The sequence below is a fragment of the Dendrobates tinctorius genome, unplaced genomic scaffold (assembly GCF_039654945.1).
Source record: "Dendrobates tinctorius isolate UK_male_01 unplaced genomic scaffold, ASM3965494v1 ptg000172l, whole genome shotgun sequence".
Taxonomy (NCBI): Eukaryota; Metazoa; Chordata; class Amphibia; order Anura; family Dendrobatidae; genus Dendrobates; species Dendrobates tinctorius.
Window position 1 is genome coordinate 4,971,600 of NW_027361839.1, and position 18,923 is coordinate 4,990,522.

At 49.8% G+C, this 18,923-nt stretch overlaps 1 protein-coding gene across 2 annotated transcripts in view; it reads right to left on the bottom strand.

Annotated features, from left to right (window-relative positions):
• CD80 (CD80 molecule) overlaps positions 1–18,923 on the bottom strand; it is a 55,849-nt gene that overhangs the window by 14,317 nt on the left and 22,609 nt on the right. Inside the window, exon 2 of one of the 2 annotated variants that reach the window (XM_073551073.1) lies at positions 9,546–9,651. In XM_073551073.1, the coding sequence (XP_073407174.1) occupies positions 9,546–9,642 (97 nt within the window). In that variant the 5' untranslated portion in view covers positions 9,643–9,651. Of the gene's footprint in view, positions 1–9,545; positions 9,655–18,923 lie in introns of both variants that reach the window. The other variant, XM_073551072.1, reaches the window with a different exon arrangement.

An 18,923-nucleotide genomic window follows, 5' to 3' on the forward strand; every position in this document is an offset into this window, starting at 1 on the left:
ATTCCGCTAGAGCAAGTCGGTCAGGATCATCATAAATGAGCCCGAGTGCAGAAAAAACATTATCGACAGAATGAAATGTAGCAGAGTCAGCTGGTAAGGAAAATGCCCATGCTTGGGGGTCACCACTCAGTAATGATAACACCAGACCCACCCATTGAGCCTCATTACCTGAGGAGACCGGGCGCATGCGGAAGTATAACTTGCAGGCCTCCCGAAAGATGACAAATTTGCTGCGTGCCCCTGAAAATCATTCTGGCAGCGGGATCTTCGGCTCTGCACCGATACCTGCAGATGCCGTTTGCACCTTCGCTACTACCAGGCCCTGCTGCTGAACTGCCCCTTTCAACTCGGAGACCTGTAAGGATAGCGCCGCCAACTGGCGGGTTATGGAATCTAAGGGATCCATGGACTCCTGAAAAATGTAGGCCGATTATAATGTCACGCGGGGCTTAGGTCGGCTAAGGCTGAAATACCCGGGGCCCCTGTGGTGTCCCTTTAACTAGGGGAAACCCTGTTTGACCCGCAACCCAGGGTTTTTGCTGATGGTGCAAATGCCTGAGCCTCCAACCTTTCCTTATCTCCTGCTCAGCCCTAAGCTGAACCCTCCACCCTCCACCCAGTGAGGAGACAAACCACCAAAGCCCCACACAATAATGACAGACAGGGAGAACTTAAACTGCACTGCGCCGCACACACACAGGAATATACAGTAATGTGAACAGGGCACAACAAAACACAAATATGGGAAGGAGAAAGGAAAACAACGGATCATACGACACCAGCTACGAATCTCTCTCTCTTCAACACCTCCACTCCAGACCGGAACCACTTGGTACTAAACACAAGCTATAATCGGCGACGCCCACAGGCCAGCACGACTATTTAAAGACCGTGGGCGTGACCAAACATCCAAGCTGATCTCCAGCTAGATTAACCCCCGATAGCCTGAGAAACTCAAGCCGGCACCACTGAGGCTATAGTGGACGGAGGTGGAACTACCTCTGCCTGCTGGACGCTGTGGTGTGAATAGCATCCGACATGACAGATTAGTCCCCAATTCCCACAGTTTTAAGCGTGCCTTAAAAACGCATTTATTCAGACTGGCCTATCATCTCAATGCATTAACCTAAGCATCTCTGTGTGGCTCATTTCAAAATTTTTTTACCATAACCAGGTTGCTCGCATCATGTTCTCACATGTTTTTTTGCATTTAATAGCCCTCTGTGTCTGTACTGTTACATATTTAGACTGTTAACTGGTTCATGCAGCAACAGGAACTCCCAATTCTTACACTAGGGCTGGTCCGAACAACAAAATCAATAAAAGCAACTGTTACCACCCACCTTTCGTGTCTACCTCTTTCCTCATAGTCTAAGCTTGCGAGCAGGGCCCTCATTCCTCTTGGTATCTGTTATAATCTGTGATTATTGTTATGCTGTAATGTCTATTGTCTGTACAAATCCCCTCCGAAATGTAAAGTGCTGCGGAATATGTCAGCGCTATAGAAATAAAATTATTATTATGTTAGCAGCATATCTGCAGATTACATCGGCGATGTGCTGCTGAGAACAATGATTTTTGTTCCGGCATAAACAATCCAATCACTCAATGAATATGCAGCATTTTTGCTTGTTTAGTATAATACACCCCATAGTCCTCCATATATTATAATGTGCTCCACAGTCCTCCATATTGCAAAATGCACACCCCATAGTCCTCCATATAATATAATGTGCCACCATAGTCCTCCATATATTATAATGTGCCACCATAGTCCTCCATATAGTATAATACACTTCTCATTGTCATCCATATAGTATAATACACTCCCCATAGTCCTCCAGATAGTATAATGCACTCCCCATAGTCCTCCATATAGTATAATGCACTCCCCATAGTCCTCCATATAGTATGATACACTCCCTATAGTCCTTCATATATTAAAATAGACTCCTCAGTCCTCCATATAGTATTATACACTTCCCATAGTCCTCCATATAATATAATACACTCCTCCTAGTGCTCCATATATTAAAATACACTCCTCAGTCCTCCATATAGTATTATACACTTCCCATAGTCTTCCATATAATATAATACACTCCTCCTAGTGCTCCATATATTAAAATACACTCCTCAGTCCTCCATATAGTATTATACACTTCCCATAGTCCTCCATATAATATAATACACTCCTCCTAGTGCTCCATATATTAAAATATACTCCTCAGTCCTCCATATAGTATAATACACTCTTCATAGTCCTCCATATATTAAAATACACCGCTCAGTCCTCCATATAGTATAATGCACCACCATAGTCATCCATGTAGGACAATTCACTTCCCATAGTATAATGTACCCCATAGTTCTTCATAAAGTATAATGTATTCTCCATAGTCCTTGATACAGTATAATGCAGACCACGTATAGTAAATGCAGCCACCCCACAGAATATAATGTAGCCCCCTCAGAGTATAATGCAGCCCCGCCATACAATAAAATGTAACCCCCCATAGAATATAATGCAGCCCCTTTATATAGTATAATGGGGTCCTTTCATAGAATACAATCTAGCCCTCCTCATATAGTATAATTCAGGCGCCCATACAATATAATGTAGCCCCCCCCATAGAATATAATGCAGCTCCCATAGAATACAATGTAGCCCACTCATAGAGTATGATGTAATCACCCCTCATAGAATATAATAAATATAACACAGCCCCCCATAGACTATTATGTAGCCCCCCATAGAATATAATACAGCCCACCTACCCATAGAATATAATGTAGCCCCATCGAAGAGTATGATGCAATCCTCCCTCATAGAATATAATGTAGCCCCCCCTAGAATATAATACAGCCCACCTCCCCATAGATTATAATGTACCTGCCCACCTCTCCATAGAATATAATGTAGCCGCATCGAAGAGTATGATGCAATCCTCCCTCATAGAATATAATACAGCCCCCCATAGAATATAATGTAGCCCCCCATGGAATATAATACAGCCCACCTCCCCATAGATTATAATGTGCCTGCCCACCTCTCCATAGAATATAATGTAGCCGCATCGAAGAGTATGATGCAATCCTCGCCCATAGAATATAATACAGCCCCCCATAGAATATAATGTAGTCCCCCATAGAATATAATACAGTCCACCTCTCCATAGAATATAATGTAGCTGCATCGGAGTATGATGCAATCCTCCCTCATAGAATATAATACAACCCCCCATAGAATATAATGTAGCCCCCCATAGAATATAATACAGCCCACCTCTCCATAGATTATAATGTACCTGCCCACCCGAGAATGGCCCAACAGTCCAGTCCAGCGGCAGCACACAGTGGGTGCGCGATGAAGTGATGTCATCGCACACCCGCAGTGTCAGGCGGAGGGGAATGATGGGAGAGGGAGCATCATCTGATGCTCTCTCCATCATTGCTTTGAACTGTACCAGTATAGTTGAATGTGGCGCAGGGGTGGGGTGGAGTCAGCGCTGGCGGCAAGCGGGCCCCCCCGACTCATGGGCCCCATAGCGGATGCATGATGTGCCGCTATTAGCTGGCTGGGGGAGCGGGGACCCTAGGCGTCTGCCTGCCTCTAACACCAGCGCTGCCATTCACCACAAGGAGAGAACCACATGTGTCATTGTAAAATGAGGGCAGGGTTGTAGTCTTGTCAGCAGAATCCACACTCACTGTGCCGTCAGCTGCTTCTTCCCTGCTGTCCCCCGTTCTTCCTTTCACTCAAAAGACAGGAGGCAGAGTCCAAAGCAACTTTAAACCAAACAGATTTATTCTCTTCAGGACACATCCATAACACTTCCAGCACACGTGTCACAGTACCAGCCATGCATCTTCCTCGTCTTTCCCTGACTTCTTCTGTTTCACAGGAATAGGTCGCAGAGATGTAACGGGACGAGGAGCCCGATGAAAACGCCACTTCAATATATCTCTCTGGAACCGACTTCAGCCCAGACACAGAAATACTATCTACTGGGTCGTCCACCCCCTTACGGTTATCCTGTCCACGCTCTTTCACGGTGGCCCACTCTACTTCTTCTGTACCCGAACTTCTTCTGTCACTTCTTCCTTAATACTCCCACTCTTTCCTTGGATGGCTGGGCTTCTACTTCAGAACGTTTCGTGGTAGCTAAGCAGCCCCAAGCCAAAAGCCACCTGAGCAGCACCCAGGGGTTTACCCCGACTATGAATAGGAAATCTGTCTCACTTACTCCCTAGCTCCTAGTATTAACCTCTAAGTGCCCTACAACTAAACCTTCCTATGCAGTGCACCCAGTGCCCCCATGTAGTGGCCCTTTTCCCTAACTGCACAATGAAATATATAACAATTATATACACGACCCATACAAATACGGCAATTATGTACATGTAAATAGTAGCATCAACATTTACAGGAGCAGACGTGATGTATGGGGGGTGTAGTCCGCACACAGATGTGATGTAAGGGGGGGTGTAGTCCGCACACAGACGTGATGTAAGGGGGGGTGTAGTCCGCACACAGACGTGATGTAAAGGGGGTGTAGTCCGCACACAGACGTGATGTATAGGGGGGTGTAGTCAGCACACAGACGTGATGTATGGGGGGGTGTAGTCCGCACGCAGACGTGATGTATGGGGGGGTGTAGTCCGCACGCAGACGTGATGTATGGGGGGGTGTAGTCCGCACGCAGACGTGATGTATGGGGGGGTGTAGTCCGCACGCAGACGTGATGTATGGGGGGTGTAGTCCGCACGCAGACGTGATGTATGGGAGGTGAAGTCCGCACACAGACGTGATATATGGAGGGGTGTAGTCCACACGCAGACGTGATGTATGGGGGGGTGAAGTCCGCACGCAGACGTGATGTATGGGGGGGTGTAGTCCGCACGCAGACGTGATGTATGGGGGGGTGTAGTCCGCACGCAGACGTGATGTATGGGGGGGTGTAGTCCGCACGCAGACGTGATGTATGGGGGGGTGAAGTCCGCACACAGACGTGATGTATGGAGGGGTGTAGTCCGCACACAGACGTGATGTATGGGGGGATGTATGGGGGGGTGAAGTCCGCACACAGACGTGATGTATGGAGGGGTGTAGTCCGCACACAGACGTGATGTATGGGGGGGTGAAGTCCGCACACAGACGTGATGTATGGGGGGGTGTAGTCCGCACACAGACATGATGTATGCGGGGGTGTAGTCCGCACACAGACATGATGTATGCGGGGGTGTAGTCCGCACGCAGACGTGATGTATGGGGGGGTGTAGTCCGCACACAGACGTGATGTATGGGGGGGTGTAGTCCGCACATAGACATGATGTATGGGGGGGTGAAGTCCGCACGCAGACGTGATGTATGGGAGGTGAAGTCCGCACACAGACGTGATGTATGGGGGGGTGAAGTCCGCACACAGACGTGATGTATGGGGGGGTGTAGTCCGCACGCAGACGTGATTTTTGGGGGGTGTAGTCCGCACGCAGACGTGATGTATGGGGGGTGTAGTCCACACGTAGACGTGATGTATGGGGGGTGTAGTCCATACACAGACGTGATGTATGGGAGGGTTGTAGTCCGCACGCAGACATGATGTATGGGGGGTGTAGTCCGCACGCAGACGTGATGTATGGGGGGGTGTAGTCGAAACGCAGATGTGATATATGGGGGGCTAGTCCGCACGCAGACGTGATGTATGGGGGGTGTAGTCCGCACGCAGACGTGATGTATGGGGGGGTGTTGTCCGCACGCAGACGTGATGTATGGGGGGTTGTAGTCCGCACGCAGACGTGATGTATGGGGGGGTGTAGTCCGCACGCAGACGTGATGTATGGGGGGGTGTAGTCCGCACGCAGACGTGATGTATGAGAGGGTGTAGTCCGCACGCAGACGTGATGTATGGGGGGGTGTAGTCCGCACGCAGACGTGATGTATGGGGGGGTGTAGTCCGCACGCAGACGTGATGTATGGGGGGGTGTAGTCCGCACGCAGACGTGATGTATGGGGGGGTGTAGTCCGCACGCAGACGTGATGTATGGGGGGGTGTAGTCCGCACGCAGACGTGATGTATGGGGGGGTGTAGTCCGCACACAGACGTGATGTATGGGAGGTGAAGTCCGCACACAGACGTGATGTATGGGGGGGTGAAGTCCGCACACAGATGTGATGTATGGGGGGGTGTAGTCCGCACGCAGACGTGATGTATGGGGGGGGTGAAGTCCGCACGCAGACGTGATGTATGGGGGGGTGTAGTCCGCACGCAGACGTGATGTATGGGGGGGTGTAGTCCGCACGTAGACGTGATGTATGGGGGGGTGTAGTCCGCACGCAGACGTGATGTATGGGGGGGTGTAGTCCGCACGCAGACGTGATGTATGGGGGGTGTAGTCCGCACGCAGACGTGATGTATGGGGGGTGTAGTCCGCACACAGACGTGATGCATGGGGGGGTGTAGTCCGCACACAGAAGTGATGTATGGGGTTTGTAGTCCGCATGCAGACGTGATGTATGGGGGGTGTAGTCCGCACACAGACGTGATGTATGGGGGGTTTAGTCCGCACACAGACGTGATGTATGGGGGGGTGTAGTCCGCACGCAGACGTGATGTATGGGGGGGTGTAGTCCGCACGCAGACGTAATGTATGGGGTGGTGTAGTCCGCACGCAGACGTGATGTATGGGGGGTGTAGTCCGCACGCAGACGTGATGTATGGGGGGGTGTAGTCCGCACGCAGACGTGATGTATGGGGGGGTGTAGTCCGCACACAGACGTGATGTATGGGAGGTGAAGTCCGCACACAGACGTGATGTATGGGGGGGTGAAGTCCGCACACAGACGTGATGTATAGGGGGGTGTAGTCCGCACGCAGACGTGATGTATGGGGGGGGTGAAGTCCGCACGCAGACGTGATGTATGGGGGTGTAGTCCGCACACAGACGTGATGTATGGGGGGTGTAGTCCGCACACAGAAGTGATGTATGGGGTTTGTAGTCCGCACACAGACGTGATGTAAGGGGGGGTGGAGTCCGCACGCAGACGTGATGTATGGGGGTGTAGTCCATACACAGACGTGATGTATGGGGGGGTGTAGTCCACACACAGACGTGATGTATGGGGGGGTGAAGTCCGCACACAGACGTCATGTATGGGGGGATGTAGTCCGCACACAGACGTGATGTATGGGGGGGTGTAGTCCGCACACAGACGTGATGTATGGGGGGGGTGTAGTCAGCACACAGACGTGATGTATGGGGTTTGTAGTCCGCACACAGACGTGATGTAGGGGGGGTGTAGTCCGCACACAGACGTGATGTATGGGGGGGTGTAGTCCGCACACAGACGTGATGTATGGGGTTTGTAGTCCGCACACAGACATGATGTATGGGGGGGTGTAGTCCGCACACAGACGTGATGTATGGGGGGGGTGTAGTCAGCACACAGACGTGATGTATGGGGTTTGTATTCCGCACACAGACGTGATGTAAGGGGGGGTGTAGTCCGCACACAGACGTGATGTATGGGGGGGTGTAGTCCGCACGCAGACGTGATGTATGGGGGGGTGTAGTCCACACACAGACATGATGTATGCGGGGGTGTAGTCCGCACACAGACATGATGTATGGGGGGGTGTAGTCCGCACACAGACGTGATGTAAGGGGGGGTGTAGTCCGCACACAGACGTGATGTATGGGGGGGTGTAGTCCGCACGCAGACGTGATGTATGGGGGGGTGTAGTCCGCACGCAGACGTGATGTATGGGGGGGTGTAGTCCACACACAGACATGATGTATGCGGGGGTGTAGTCCGCACACAGACATGATGTATGGGGATGTGTAGTCCGCACACAGACATGATGTATGGGGGGGTGTAGTCCGCACACAGACTTGATGTATGGGGGGGTGTAGTCCGCACACAGACATGATGTAAGGGGGGGTGTAGTCCGCACACAGACGTGATGTATGGTGGGGTGTAGTCCGCACACAGACGTGATGTATGGGGGGGTGTAGTCCGCACACAGACTTGATGTATGGGGGGGTGTAGTCCGCACACAGACATGATGTAAGGGGGGGTGTAGTCCGCACACAGACGTGATGTATGGTGGGGTGTAGTCGGCACACAGACATGATGTATGGGGGGTTGTAGTCCGCACACAGACATGATGTAAGAGGGGGTGTAGTCCGCACGCAGACGTGATGTATGGGGGGGTGTAGTCCGCACGCAAACGTGATGTATGGGGGGGTGTAGTCCGCATACAGGCGTGATGTATGGGGGGGGTGTAGTCCGCACGCAGACGTAATGTATGGGGGTTGTAGTCCGCACGCAGACGTGATGTATGGGGGGGTGTAGTCTGCACCGCAGACGTGATGTATGGGGGGTGTAGTCCACACACAGACATGATGTATGGGTGGTGTAGTCCGCACGCAGACGTAATGTATGGGGGTTGTAGTCTGCACCGCAGATGTGATGTATGGGGGGTGTAGTCCGCACACAGACGTGATGTATGGGGGGGTGTAGTCTGCACCACAGACGTGATGTATGGGGGGTGTAGTCCGCACACAGACGTGATGTATGGGGGTCGTAGTCCGCACGCAGACGTGATGTATGGGGGGTGTAGTCCGCACGCAGATGTGATGTATGGGGGGTATAGTCCGCACGCAGACATAATGTATGGGGGAGTGTAGTCCACATACAGACGTGATGTATGGGGGGGTGTAGTCCGCACACAGACGTGATGTATGGGGGGGTGTAGTCCGCACACAGACGTGATGTATGGGGGGGTGTAGTCCGCACGCAGACATGATGTATGGGGCGTGTAGTCCGCACACAGACATGATGTATGGGGGGGTGTAGTCCGCACGCAGACGTGATGTATGGGGGGGTGTAGTCCGCACGCAGATGTGATGTATGGGGGGTATAGTCCGCACGCATACATAATGTATGGGGGAGTGTAGTCCACATACAGACGTGATGTATGGGGGGGTGTAGTCCGCACACAGACGTGATGTATGGGGGGGTGTAGTCCGCACACAGACGTGATGTATAGGGGGGTGTAGTCCGCACATAGACATGATGTATCGGAGGTGAAGTCCGCACGCAGACATGATGTATGGGGGGGTGTAGTCCGCACGCAGACATGTTGTATGGTAGGGTGTAGTCCGCACGCTGACATGATGTATGGTGGAGTGTAGTCCGCACGCAGACGTGATGTATGGGGGGGTGTAGTCCGCACGCAGATGTGATGTATGGGGGGTATAGTCCGCACGCAGACATAATGTATGGGGGAGTGTAGTCCACATACAGACGTGATGTATGGGGGAGTGTAGTCCGCATACAGACGTGATGTATGGGGGGGTGTAGTCCGCACACAGACGTGATGTATGGGGGGGTGTAGTCCGCACATAGACATGATGTATGGGAGGGTGTTGTCCGCACGGAGACGTGATGTATGGGGGGGTGTAGTCCGCACACAGACGTGAGGTGTAGTGGGGTGTGGACCCCACCGTAGGAAGCGCTACACATAGGGATTACAAGTTACCTGCAGTGATGAGGCTGCACAGAATCGCACTCACGTCCAGTAACACCCCGACTCTCCGGATGCGCCGCACATCTCTGGCCGCCGTGGTCTCAGGCATGTCCCGCTGCTGCTGTAGGAGGCAGATGACATCGTGTGATCGCACCATCATTTCATACAGACACCCAAGAGAACAAGCGATCGTACGGCCCAGGGTGATGACAAGGTAAAAAGCAGGTAAGAAAAGGGGAGACCACAGAGCGCATGTGTGCAGTATCCAGGGAGAGGAGTCAGCGCGCTGGGGTGGGGGGCAACACATATTGTATGATCTGTAATTGGCAAAATCTGAAACTGCTCAGACCCCACAATATCAATCACACCAGCATGATGGTCAATCACAGGACGTCCGCATACACCGGCATAGGTGGAAAACGATATACATAGATATGGAGCAAATAATTACAGATGGGCGGCGTACCTCCCCGAGACAACAGGGAGGGGGCATCCGATAGCACAGCGTCCTAATATTGGCCATCAGTCTGCTAGTCTGTCCTTTATTCGTGTGCCATGTTAGGTCACAGATAGTTCATTGTGATAATGTGCTATTATTTCTGTGGAGCTATGTTCACATCATTTCATTCACTCTAACCATTTATTCTTTGTATATATACCTCATAGAAGGAAACAAAAATCATTTGGTGACAAATTTATTTATTTTCATTTAATCTTTTTTATTAGTAACAAATGTAAAAATATTAAGAAATTTACAGGAAAAAGTCCTGGAAACCAGAAACTCTCAGAGACCCACAGAAGCTCTCGGAGACCTGCAGAAGCTCTCAGAGATGCACAGAAGCTCTCGGAGACCTGCAGAAGCTCTCAGAGACGCACAGAAGCTCTCGGAGACCCGCAGAAGCTCTTGGAGATCCGCAGAAGCTCTCGAAGACGCACAGAAGCTCTCGGAGATCCACAGAAGCTCTCAGAGACCCACAGAAGCTCTCGGAGATGCACAGAAGCTCTCGGAGATCCACAGAAGCTCTCAGAGATCCGCAGAAGCTCTCGGAGACGCACAGAAGCGCTCAGAGATGCACAGAAGCTCTCAGAGACCCACAGAAGCTCTCGGAGATGCACAAAAGCTCTCAGAGATCCACAGAAGCTCTTGGAGATCCACAGAAGCTCTCGGAGACGCACAGAAGCTCTCAGAGACGCACAGAAGCTCTCGGAGACACACAGAAGCTCTCAGAGACACACAGAAGCTCTCAGAGACCCGCAGAAGCTCTCAGAGACGCAGAGAAGCTCTCGGAGACGCATAGAAGCTCTCAGAGACGCAGAGAAGCTCTCGGAGACACACAGAAGCTCTCAGAGACGCACAGAAGCTCTCGGAGATCCGCAGAAGCTCTCGGAGATGCGCAGAAGCTCTCAGAGACGCACAGAAGCTCTCAGAGACACACAGAAGCTCTCAGAGACACACAGAAGCTCTCAGAGACCCGCAGAAGCACTCAGAGACGCAGAGAAGCTCTCGGAGACGCATAGAAGCTCTCAGAGACGCAGAGAAGCTCTCGGAGACACACAGAAGCTCTCGGAGACGCACAGAAGCTCTCGGAGATCCGCAGAAGCTCTCGGAGATGCGCAGAAGCTCTCGGAGACGCACAGAAGCTCTCGGAGACGCACAGAAGCTCTCGGAGAGCCACAGAAGCTCTCAGAGATCAACAGAAGCTCTCGGAGACGCACAGAAGCTCTTGGAGGCGCACAGAAGCTCTCGGAGACGCACAGAAGCTCTCAGAGATCAACAGAAGCTCTCGGAGATGCACAGAAGCTCTCGGAGGCACACTGAAGCTCTCAGAGACGCACAGAAGCTCTCGGAGGCGCACAGAAGCTCTCGGAGGCGCACAGAAGCTCTCGGAGACCCGCAGAAGCTCTCGGAGGCGCACAGAAGCTCTCGGAGATGCACAGAAGCTCTCAGAGATCAACAGAAGCTCTCGGAGACGCACAGAAGCTCTCGGAGACGCACAGAAGCTCTTGGAGGCGCACAGAAGCTCTCGGAGACGCACAGAAGCTCTCAGAGATCAACAGAAGCTCTCGGAGATGCACAGAAGCTCTCGGAGGCACACAGAAGCTCTCGGAGGCACACAGATGCCATCGGAGTGGCCTATTTATCACACTTTATACAAGAGATTAAAGTGGAAATACAAGAAAAAAATAGAAATGTGCTCATAAATCAAAATAAAGTGCAATACCACCAGAATTACCGAATATATCTGATAGAACAAGTAAGTGCTCAGTGCTGTCAGTAATGTGATCCCCTATATGGGATCAACCGTGAGATTTCACAGACAGTTAGAGTTGCTCTTCCTTGGTTTAACCATTTATGGCCTCTAATATTACACTATTCACACTAGCAATGTATAAATCATTTCCATTGCCACTTATAAGCCTGCGCCTATAACCAAGCGCCACACGTTTCACCAGGCAGCACATGGGGGCCCCAGACAGTGCACAGGGCCTCAGGCAGCACACAGGGTCCCCCCGCAGCACACGGAGCTCAGGCAGAGCACAGGGGCCCCAGGCAGCACACAAGGCTCCAGGCAACACACGGAGCCCCCGGCAGCGCACACGGTCCGCAGCAGCACACGGGGGCCCCAGGCAGCACTCATTCAAGCTGTGCAAGAGCGAGCAGCGTTGTGGGACCCCTGTGATCTGAATCATTCCGACTCACCCTTGATCGGACGACTCTGGGAAGAAGTGGCCAGATCGCTTCTGGATGATTGGGACCGTGCCACGCCACATGCCAGAAGGATTGTTGTAAGTATTGCAATGTGGTCTGATGCGGCAGTGAACCTGGTAATGTAGGTGCACTGTTTTACAATTAGTTTTTCCCTTTTTTCTCCTTTACAGCGAAGAGAATAAAAGTTTGTTGGTGTTCGATGAAGAATCATAAGGTCATGAGAGAGGAGAGTCGGGTTTGAAGTGGTGCAGTGCGAAAAATCAGAAAATATAAGTACCCTCAGCAGCTTTCTTGTTTGAAGCCTGCGCTTGCTCAGCGAACGCGAGTATCTTTTGTGTTGTTACTATGATTTAAACATTTTTTTTTTACTAATGTTTTTCATTTATTTTCCACACAGAACCTGGAGCAGCACAACACAACCTGAATCGTCCTCAGTTGGAGTGGCCCCTCATCGACCAGCCAACGAACCGGCACAATCCCAATCATCCACCAGCGATGGAGCAACCAGCCAGGCTTCACAGGCTGGGATCAGGCAGCCGCTCCAGCAGGTTTTCCCCTCTCCCAGCCGTCTGCCTCTACTATACTTGGGTCTGCTCGCCTGCGGCAGAGGAACTGGAAGAGGACACTCATGCCCGAGTTTATTCACTTAAGCTCGACTATCCAGGATGGGATGAAGGCGGTTTTCATTGGACAGTGGGATCACACTCTTCCAGGATTTCCACAGATGCCTTGACTGCCTGGAAGCCAACCTTAACAGCATCTGATCTCCAGCTGAACGTGATGCAGACCTGCCAGGCTGCTTACAGACAGGCATTGCAGCAGTCCCGATATCAGCAGCAGGCACAAAGTTCTTTCCTTACAGGTCAGCAAACTCCAGCACAGCATCAGTGGCAGAATCCACCAGCACCTTTCCCAACATCAAAAGGACTTGGATGCCAGTCTGCTCACCAAGTGACCTACACCAAGCGACCTATCCACCACCACAACCGCCGCTGGACATTAGGACTGTTCCAACACATGCAGCTGAGTGCAGCAGCCCAGCCTTCCACTTCCACCATGCAGCCAAGTGCAGCAGCCCAGCCTTCCACTTCCACCATGCAACCGAGTGCAGCAGCCCAGACTTCCACTTCCATCATGCAGCCGAGTGCAGCAGCCCAGACTTCCACTTCCACCATGCAGCCAAGTGCAGCAGCCCAGACTTCCACTTCCACCATGCAACCGAGTGCAGCAGCCCAGACTTCCACTTCCACCATGCAACCAAGTGCAGCAGCCCAAACTTCCACTTCCACCATGCAGCTGAGTTCAGCAACCCAGTCTTCTACTTCCACCATGCAGCCGAGTGCAGCAACCCAGTCTTCTACTTCCACCATGCAGCCGAGTGCAGCACCCAGTCTTCTACTTCCACCATGCAGCCGAGCTCAGCACCCCAGGAATAGGGAAAAAACACAGAGGAACCAGCAAAACAAAGGTCAGAAAAAGAAAAGTAGCGGTGAAACACTTCACACCCCCTCCACCCTCACCTCAGAATGTGTCTCCATTTCCATGTATCTCCCCACCTTCCCTTGGTTCTATCCCATCCAATGTGTCAATCCCCTCCAATATGTTTTCCACTCCTTATGTGTCCTCTTCCCCAATGTTACATCTCCTGCCAATATATCTGATCCGATTCACCAATTAAGTGCCACTTCCCCTGTAACAACTTCCCCGGCCACACCTAGAGAATTATCCCAGCCCGACACACCCGTGGTGCACAATGTCACACCCTCCACCGATCCTAAACCCACTTTTTATTTATTGTTCTTTGGTTAATAAAAAAAATTTGTTTTCACAATCACTGTGTTTATCTCTTTATTTGAAAACGCACCCATGTGTATAACGGGTGTTACAGTGGAGGTTTTATTATTATTAAAGTTAACAAGCAATACAGATACAAATAGAAAACAAGAGAGGCAGAAGTATCAAAAAATACAGGTACATTTACAAGAGGCTTCAATCATTTCGTCTTGCCATGCCACATGTCCAATATCCGAAACAAAGAAGGCAGCAAATTTATCTCTCATTTGGGCAACTTCCACTGTAGTCCTCAGAGGGTGATCTTGGTAATCCTGCAATGTGGTTGTAACAGGTTCCTCAGGTTCTAATTGTTTTCGCTCTTTCACCAGGATGTAATTGTGCAGAACAACACACGCTTTCACAACCTCATCAATTGTCTCAGTTTTTAGATTGATGGATGTGCACAAAATGGGCCATTTAGATACTAGCAATCCAAAGGCACACCCCACAATTCTTCGTGCCCTTGTCAGTCGGTAGTTGTAAACCCTTTTTGTGATTCAAGTCCCTACTTGAGTACAGTTTTATGAGGTTGGCAAACATTTGGAACGCCTCATCCCCAACCACAACAGATGGCATTGGCGGTCCTTCAGTGTTGGGAAGAGTTCATGGCTGTGGAATATTGAAATTATTGCCATACAAATGTTGGCCCATGTCAGGGGTTTTGAAAGTCTGTGAGTCATTTCCTCATCCAAATGAGCCAATGTCCACGGCGACAAATCCACAGTCAGCATCTGCAATCACCATGAGAACTATGGAAAAGTATTTTTATAATTGAAATACTCTGTTCCACTTCCAGCAGGTTTCATAATCCGAATGTGTTCGCTGTCTACAGCCCCCAAACATTTGTGAAAATTGCAAATGTTCATGAATTTGGTAAATTTTCCGGCCAGAGTTCAGTTGTGAGTTGGGAGAGGAAATCTTCATGCAGAATGTCACATAAAGCACGGCAGGTGTCTGCAACAATCCCAGAAAGTGTGGACACTCCAATCCGGAACTGGGAATAAAGAGATGTTAAGGTCTCTCCGCTACCCAGGAATGTGCAGAACAGAAAATGGAGAAAAAAAATCTGTACATGGCTTTTACAACAATCATATTAATAACAGGTGTTTATTTTTCAAACTTACGTACCTCAGGGTCACCAACAGACGTTCCTCAGCAGGAATTGCTCACCGGAGCTGTGTGTCCTGCCTGGTGATGGATCCCTGGACACGTTGCAGCAAGTCATGGAAGCTCTGTTGCGACATTCTCATGTACTCAAAAAACTTCTCCGGGTATCAGCTCAGTGTATAACGAGTGGTAGGCTCCACAGCTCTCTCGGACTTCAACGATGGGGTATTGCCAATAGCGACAACGACGTCTTCTTTGTCTTTCTCTTCTTTCTTCACAAACCATAGCAAAGGCAACAGCCAATTTGAATGACAAATCAAGAATAATCGTGAAGTTCTCCACACTAAGAACCATCTTGAAGATAGACACAGCAGTAAATGATGAGGATTGCATCTGTGCAGAGTGTATAAATAGAAATCCCATGAGACACGCCCATTGGGTATCTGGTGTCATATCGAACGCATGTAAGGGAGGGACAGGACGGTAGTCGTGACCAGAATAACTATATCTATATAGCTATATCCATGTCCAGTCCTTCCCCTACAGAAAACTGTACTCTTCTCTTCTGCATACCTGCATCTCCAGGACCAGCTTACCCTGGGCACTTCCCAGGCGATAACGATCCCTCTTCCAGGTGACCCACAGCAATGGAGACACAGTCCAAGTCAACTTTCTTTAACACTTTCACACGTTAAATCCACAGCTGGTACATCAAGACATACACTGCAAAAACCCTAGTCCATGCCCTCATCATCTCCCGCCTTGACTACTGCAACCTCCTGCTCTGTGGCCTCCCCTCTAACACTCTTGCACCCCTCCAATCTATTCTTAACTCTGCTGCCCGACTAATCCACCTGTCCCCCCGCTATTCCCCGGCCTCTCCCCTCTGTCAATCCCTTCACTGGCTCCCCATTACCCAAAGACTCCAGTTCAAAACCCTAACCATGACATACAAAGCCATCCACAACCTGAGTCCTCCGTACATCTGTGACCTAATCTCCCGGTACTTACCTGCACGAAACCTCCGATCCTCACGAGATCTCCTTCTGTACTCCCCTCTTATCTCCTCTTCCCACAATCGCATACAAGATTTCTCCCGCGCATTCCCCCTACTCTAGAACTCTCTACCACAACATATCAGACTCTCACCTACCATGGAAACCTTCAAAAAGAACTTGAAGACCTACCTCTTCCGACAAGCCTAAAACTTGCAGTAACCACCGATCCACCAAACCGCTGCACGACCAGCTCTACCCTCGCCTACTGTATTCTCACCCATCCCTTGTAGATTGTGAGCCCTCGCGGGCAGGGTCCTCTCTCATCCTGTACCAGTCGTGACTTGTATTGTTTAAGATTACTGTACTTGTATGTATTATATACACCCCTCCTCACATGTAAAGCGCCATGGAATAAATGGCGCTATAATAAAAAGTAATAATAATACTTGTTTCCTCATCTTTCCCTTTCTGTCTGTCGTTTTTGTGCCAGTACATGCCCGGACCGGACCGTCCTAGACTGCTCCCCAGTTCCTCCCAGGCCTGACCTCGTCATGATAATTCCTTCTGCCTGTTTCACCCCAGACTCTAAATCATTAGTCATCAAGTTTGGTTGGCTCAGGTAAAGCATCCGGCCCGTTTGTACTGATCTTGTCGAAGCTCCAACTTCCTTCATCTTGGCTGTCCAACCAATTCCTGCCCCAAAAGCATCTGCCCAGGCGAGAAGTCACCACATTCTTCCTTTCTTGCACCGGCCCACTGCTATGATACACGGTGGCCATGGGTAAAGTGGGTTGCAGCACTTAAACGTTACGGGACTGTCAAGCTGTCCGGCCCTATAGCCCATGTGGACGCTATGGCACTATGGCCCTGTCTGACCTAACTTCCCAACAAGATTCCCTCTCACTACCCGGCAGCCCCTCCTACAATTAACCCTCTATAACCATCCTATCAACTATACCTAACAGGCCCACTAGTATGCCCCCATCTAGTGGCCCTCAACAGAACTACACTTACCCGTGTCTATAGGAACTACAGTTAGGTCCATATATATTTGGACAGAGACAAACATTTTTCTAATTTTGGTTCTAGACATTACCACAATGAATTTTAAACAAAACACTTCAGATGCAGATGAAGTTCAGACATTCAGCTTTCATTTGAGGGTATCCACATTAACATTGGAGGAAGGGTTTAGGAGTTTCAGCTCCTTAACATGAGCCGCCCTGTTTTGAAAGGGACCAAAAGTAATTGGACAGTTGACTCCAAGGCTATTTCATGGACAGGTGTGGGCAATCCCTTCGTTATATCATTCTCAATTAAGCAGATGAAAGGCCTGGAGTTGATTGGAGGTGTGGTGCTTGCATTTGGAAGGTTTTGCTGTGAAGGAAACATGCGGTCAAAGGAGCTCTCCATGCAGGTGAAACAAGCCATCCTTAAGCTGCAAAAACAGAAAAAACCCATCCGAGGAATTGCTACAACATTAGGAGTGGCAAAATCTACAGTTTGGTACATCCTGAGAAAGAAAGAAAGCACTGGTGACCTCATCAATGCAAAAAGACCTGGGCGCCCACGGAAGACAACAGTGGTGGATGATGGCAGAATAATCTCCATGGTGAAGAGAAACCCCTTCACAACAGCCAACCAACTGACCAACACTCTCCAGGAGGCAGGCGTATCAATATCCAAATCTACCATATAGAGAAGACTGCCAGAAAGTAAATACAGAGGGTTCACTGCATGGTGGAAGCCACTCATAAGCATCAAGAATCACAAGGCTAGACTGGACTCTGCTAAAAAACATCTAAAAAAGCCAGCACAGTTCTGGGAGAACATTCTTTGGACAGATGAAACCAAGATCAACCTCTACCAGAATGATGGAAAGAGAAAAGTATGGCGAAGGCGTGGTACAGCTCATGATCCAAAGCATACCACATCATCTGTAAAACACGGCGGAGACAGTGTGATGGCTGGGGCATGCATGGCTGCCAGTGGCACTGGGTCACTAGTGTTTATTGATGATGGGACACAGGACAGAAGCAGCTGAATGAATTCTGAGGTATTCAGAGCCATACTGTGTGCTCAGATCCAGCCAAATGCAGCCAAACTGATTGGTCGTCGTTTCATACTACAGATGGGCAATGACCCAAAACATAAAGCCAAAGCAACCCAGGAGTTTATTAAAGCAAAGAAGTGGAATATTCTTGAATGGCCAAGTCAGTCACCTGATCTCAACCCAATTGAGCATGCATTTCACTTGTTAAAGACTAAACGTCAGACAGAAAGGCCCACAAACAAACAGCAACTGAAAACCACCGCAGTGAAGGCCTGGCAGAGCATCAAAAAGGAGGAGACACAGCGTCTGGTGATGTCCATGAGTTCAAGACTTCAGGCAGTCATTGCCAACAAAGGGTTTTCAGCCAAGTACTAGAAATGAACATTTTATTTACAATTATTTTACTTTTTGTCCCATTAAAAACAGGGTGGCACATGTTAAGGAGCTCAAACTCCTAAACCCTTCATCCAATGTTAATGTGGATACCCTCAAATGAAAGCTGAAAGTCTGAACTTCAACTGCATCTCAGTTGTTTTGTTTAAAATTCATTGTGGTAATGTCTAGAACCAAAATTAGAAAAATGTTGTCTCTGTCCAAATATATATGGACCTAACTGTATGTCCTAAAAGTGTCCTCCTCTAAAATCCCCAACAGGATGCACTAACTTATCCTAACTCAGAGTTCCCAAC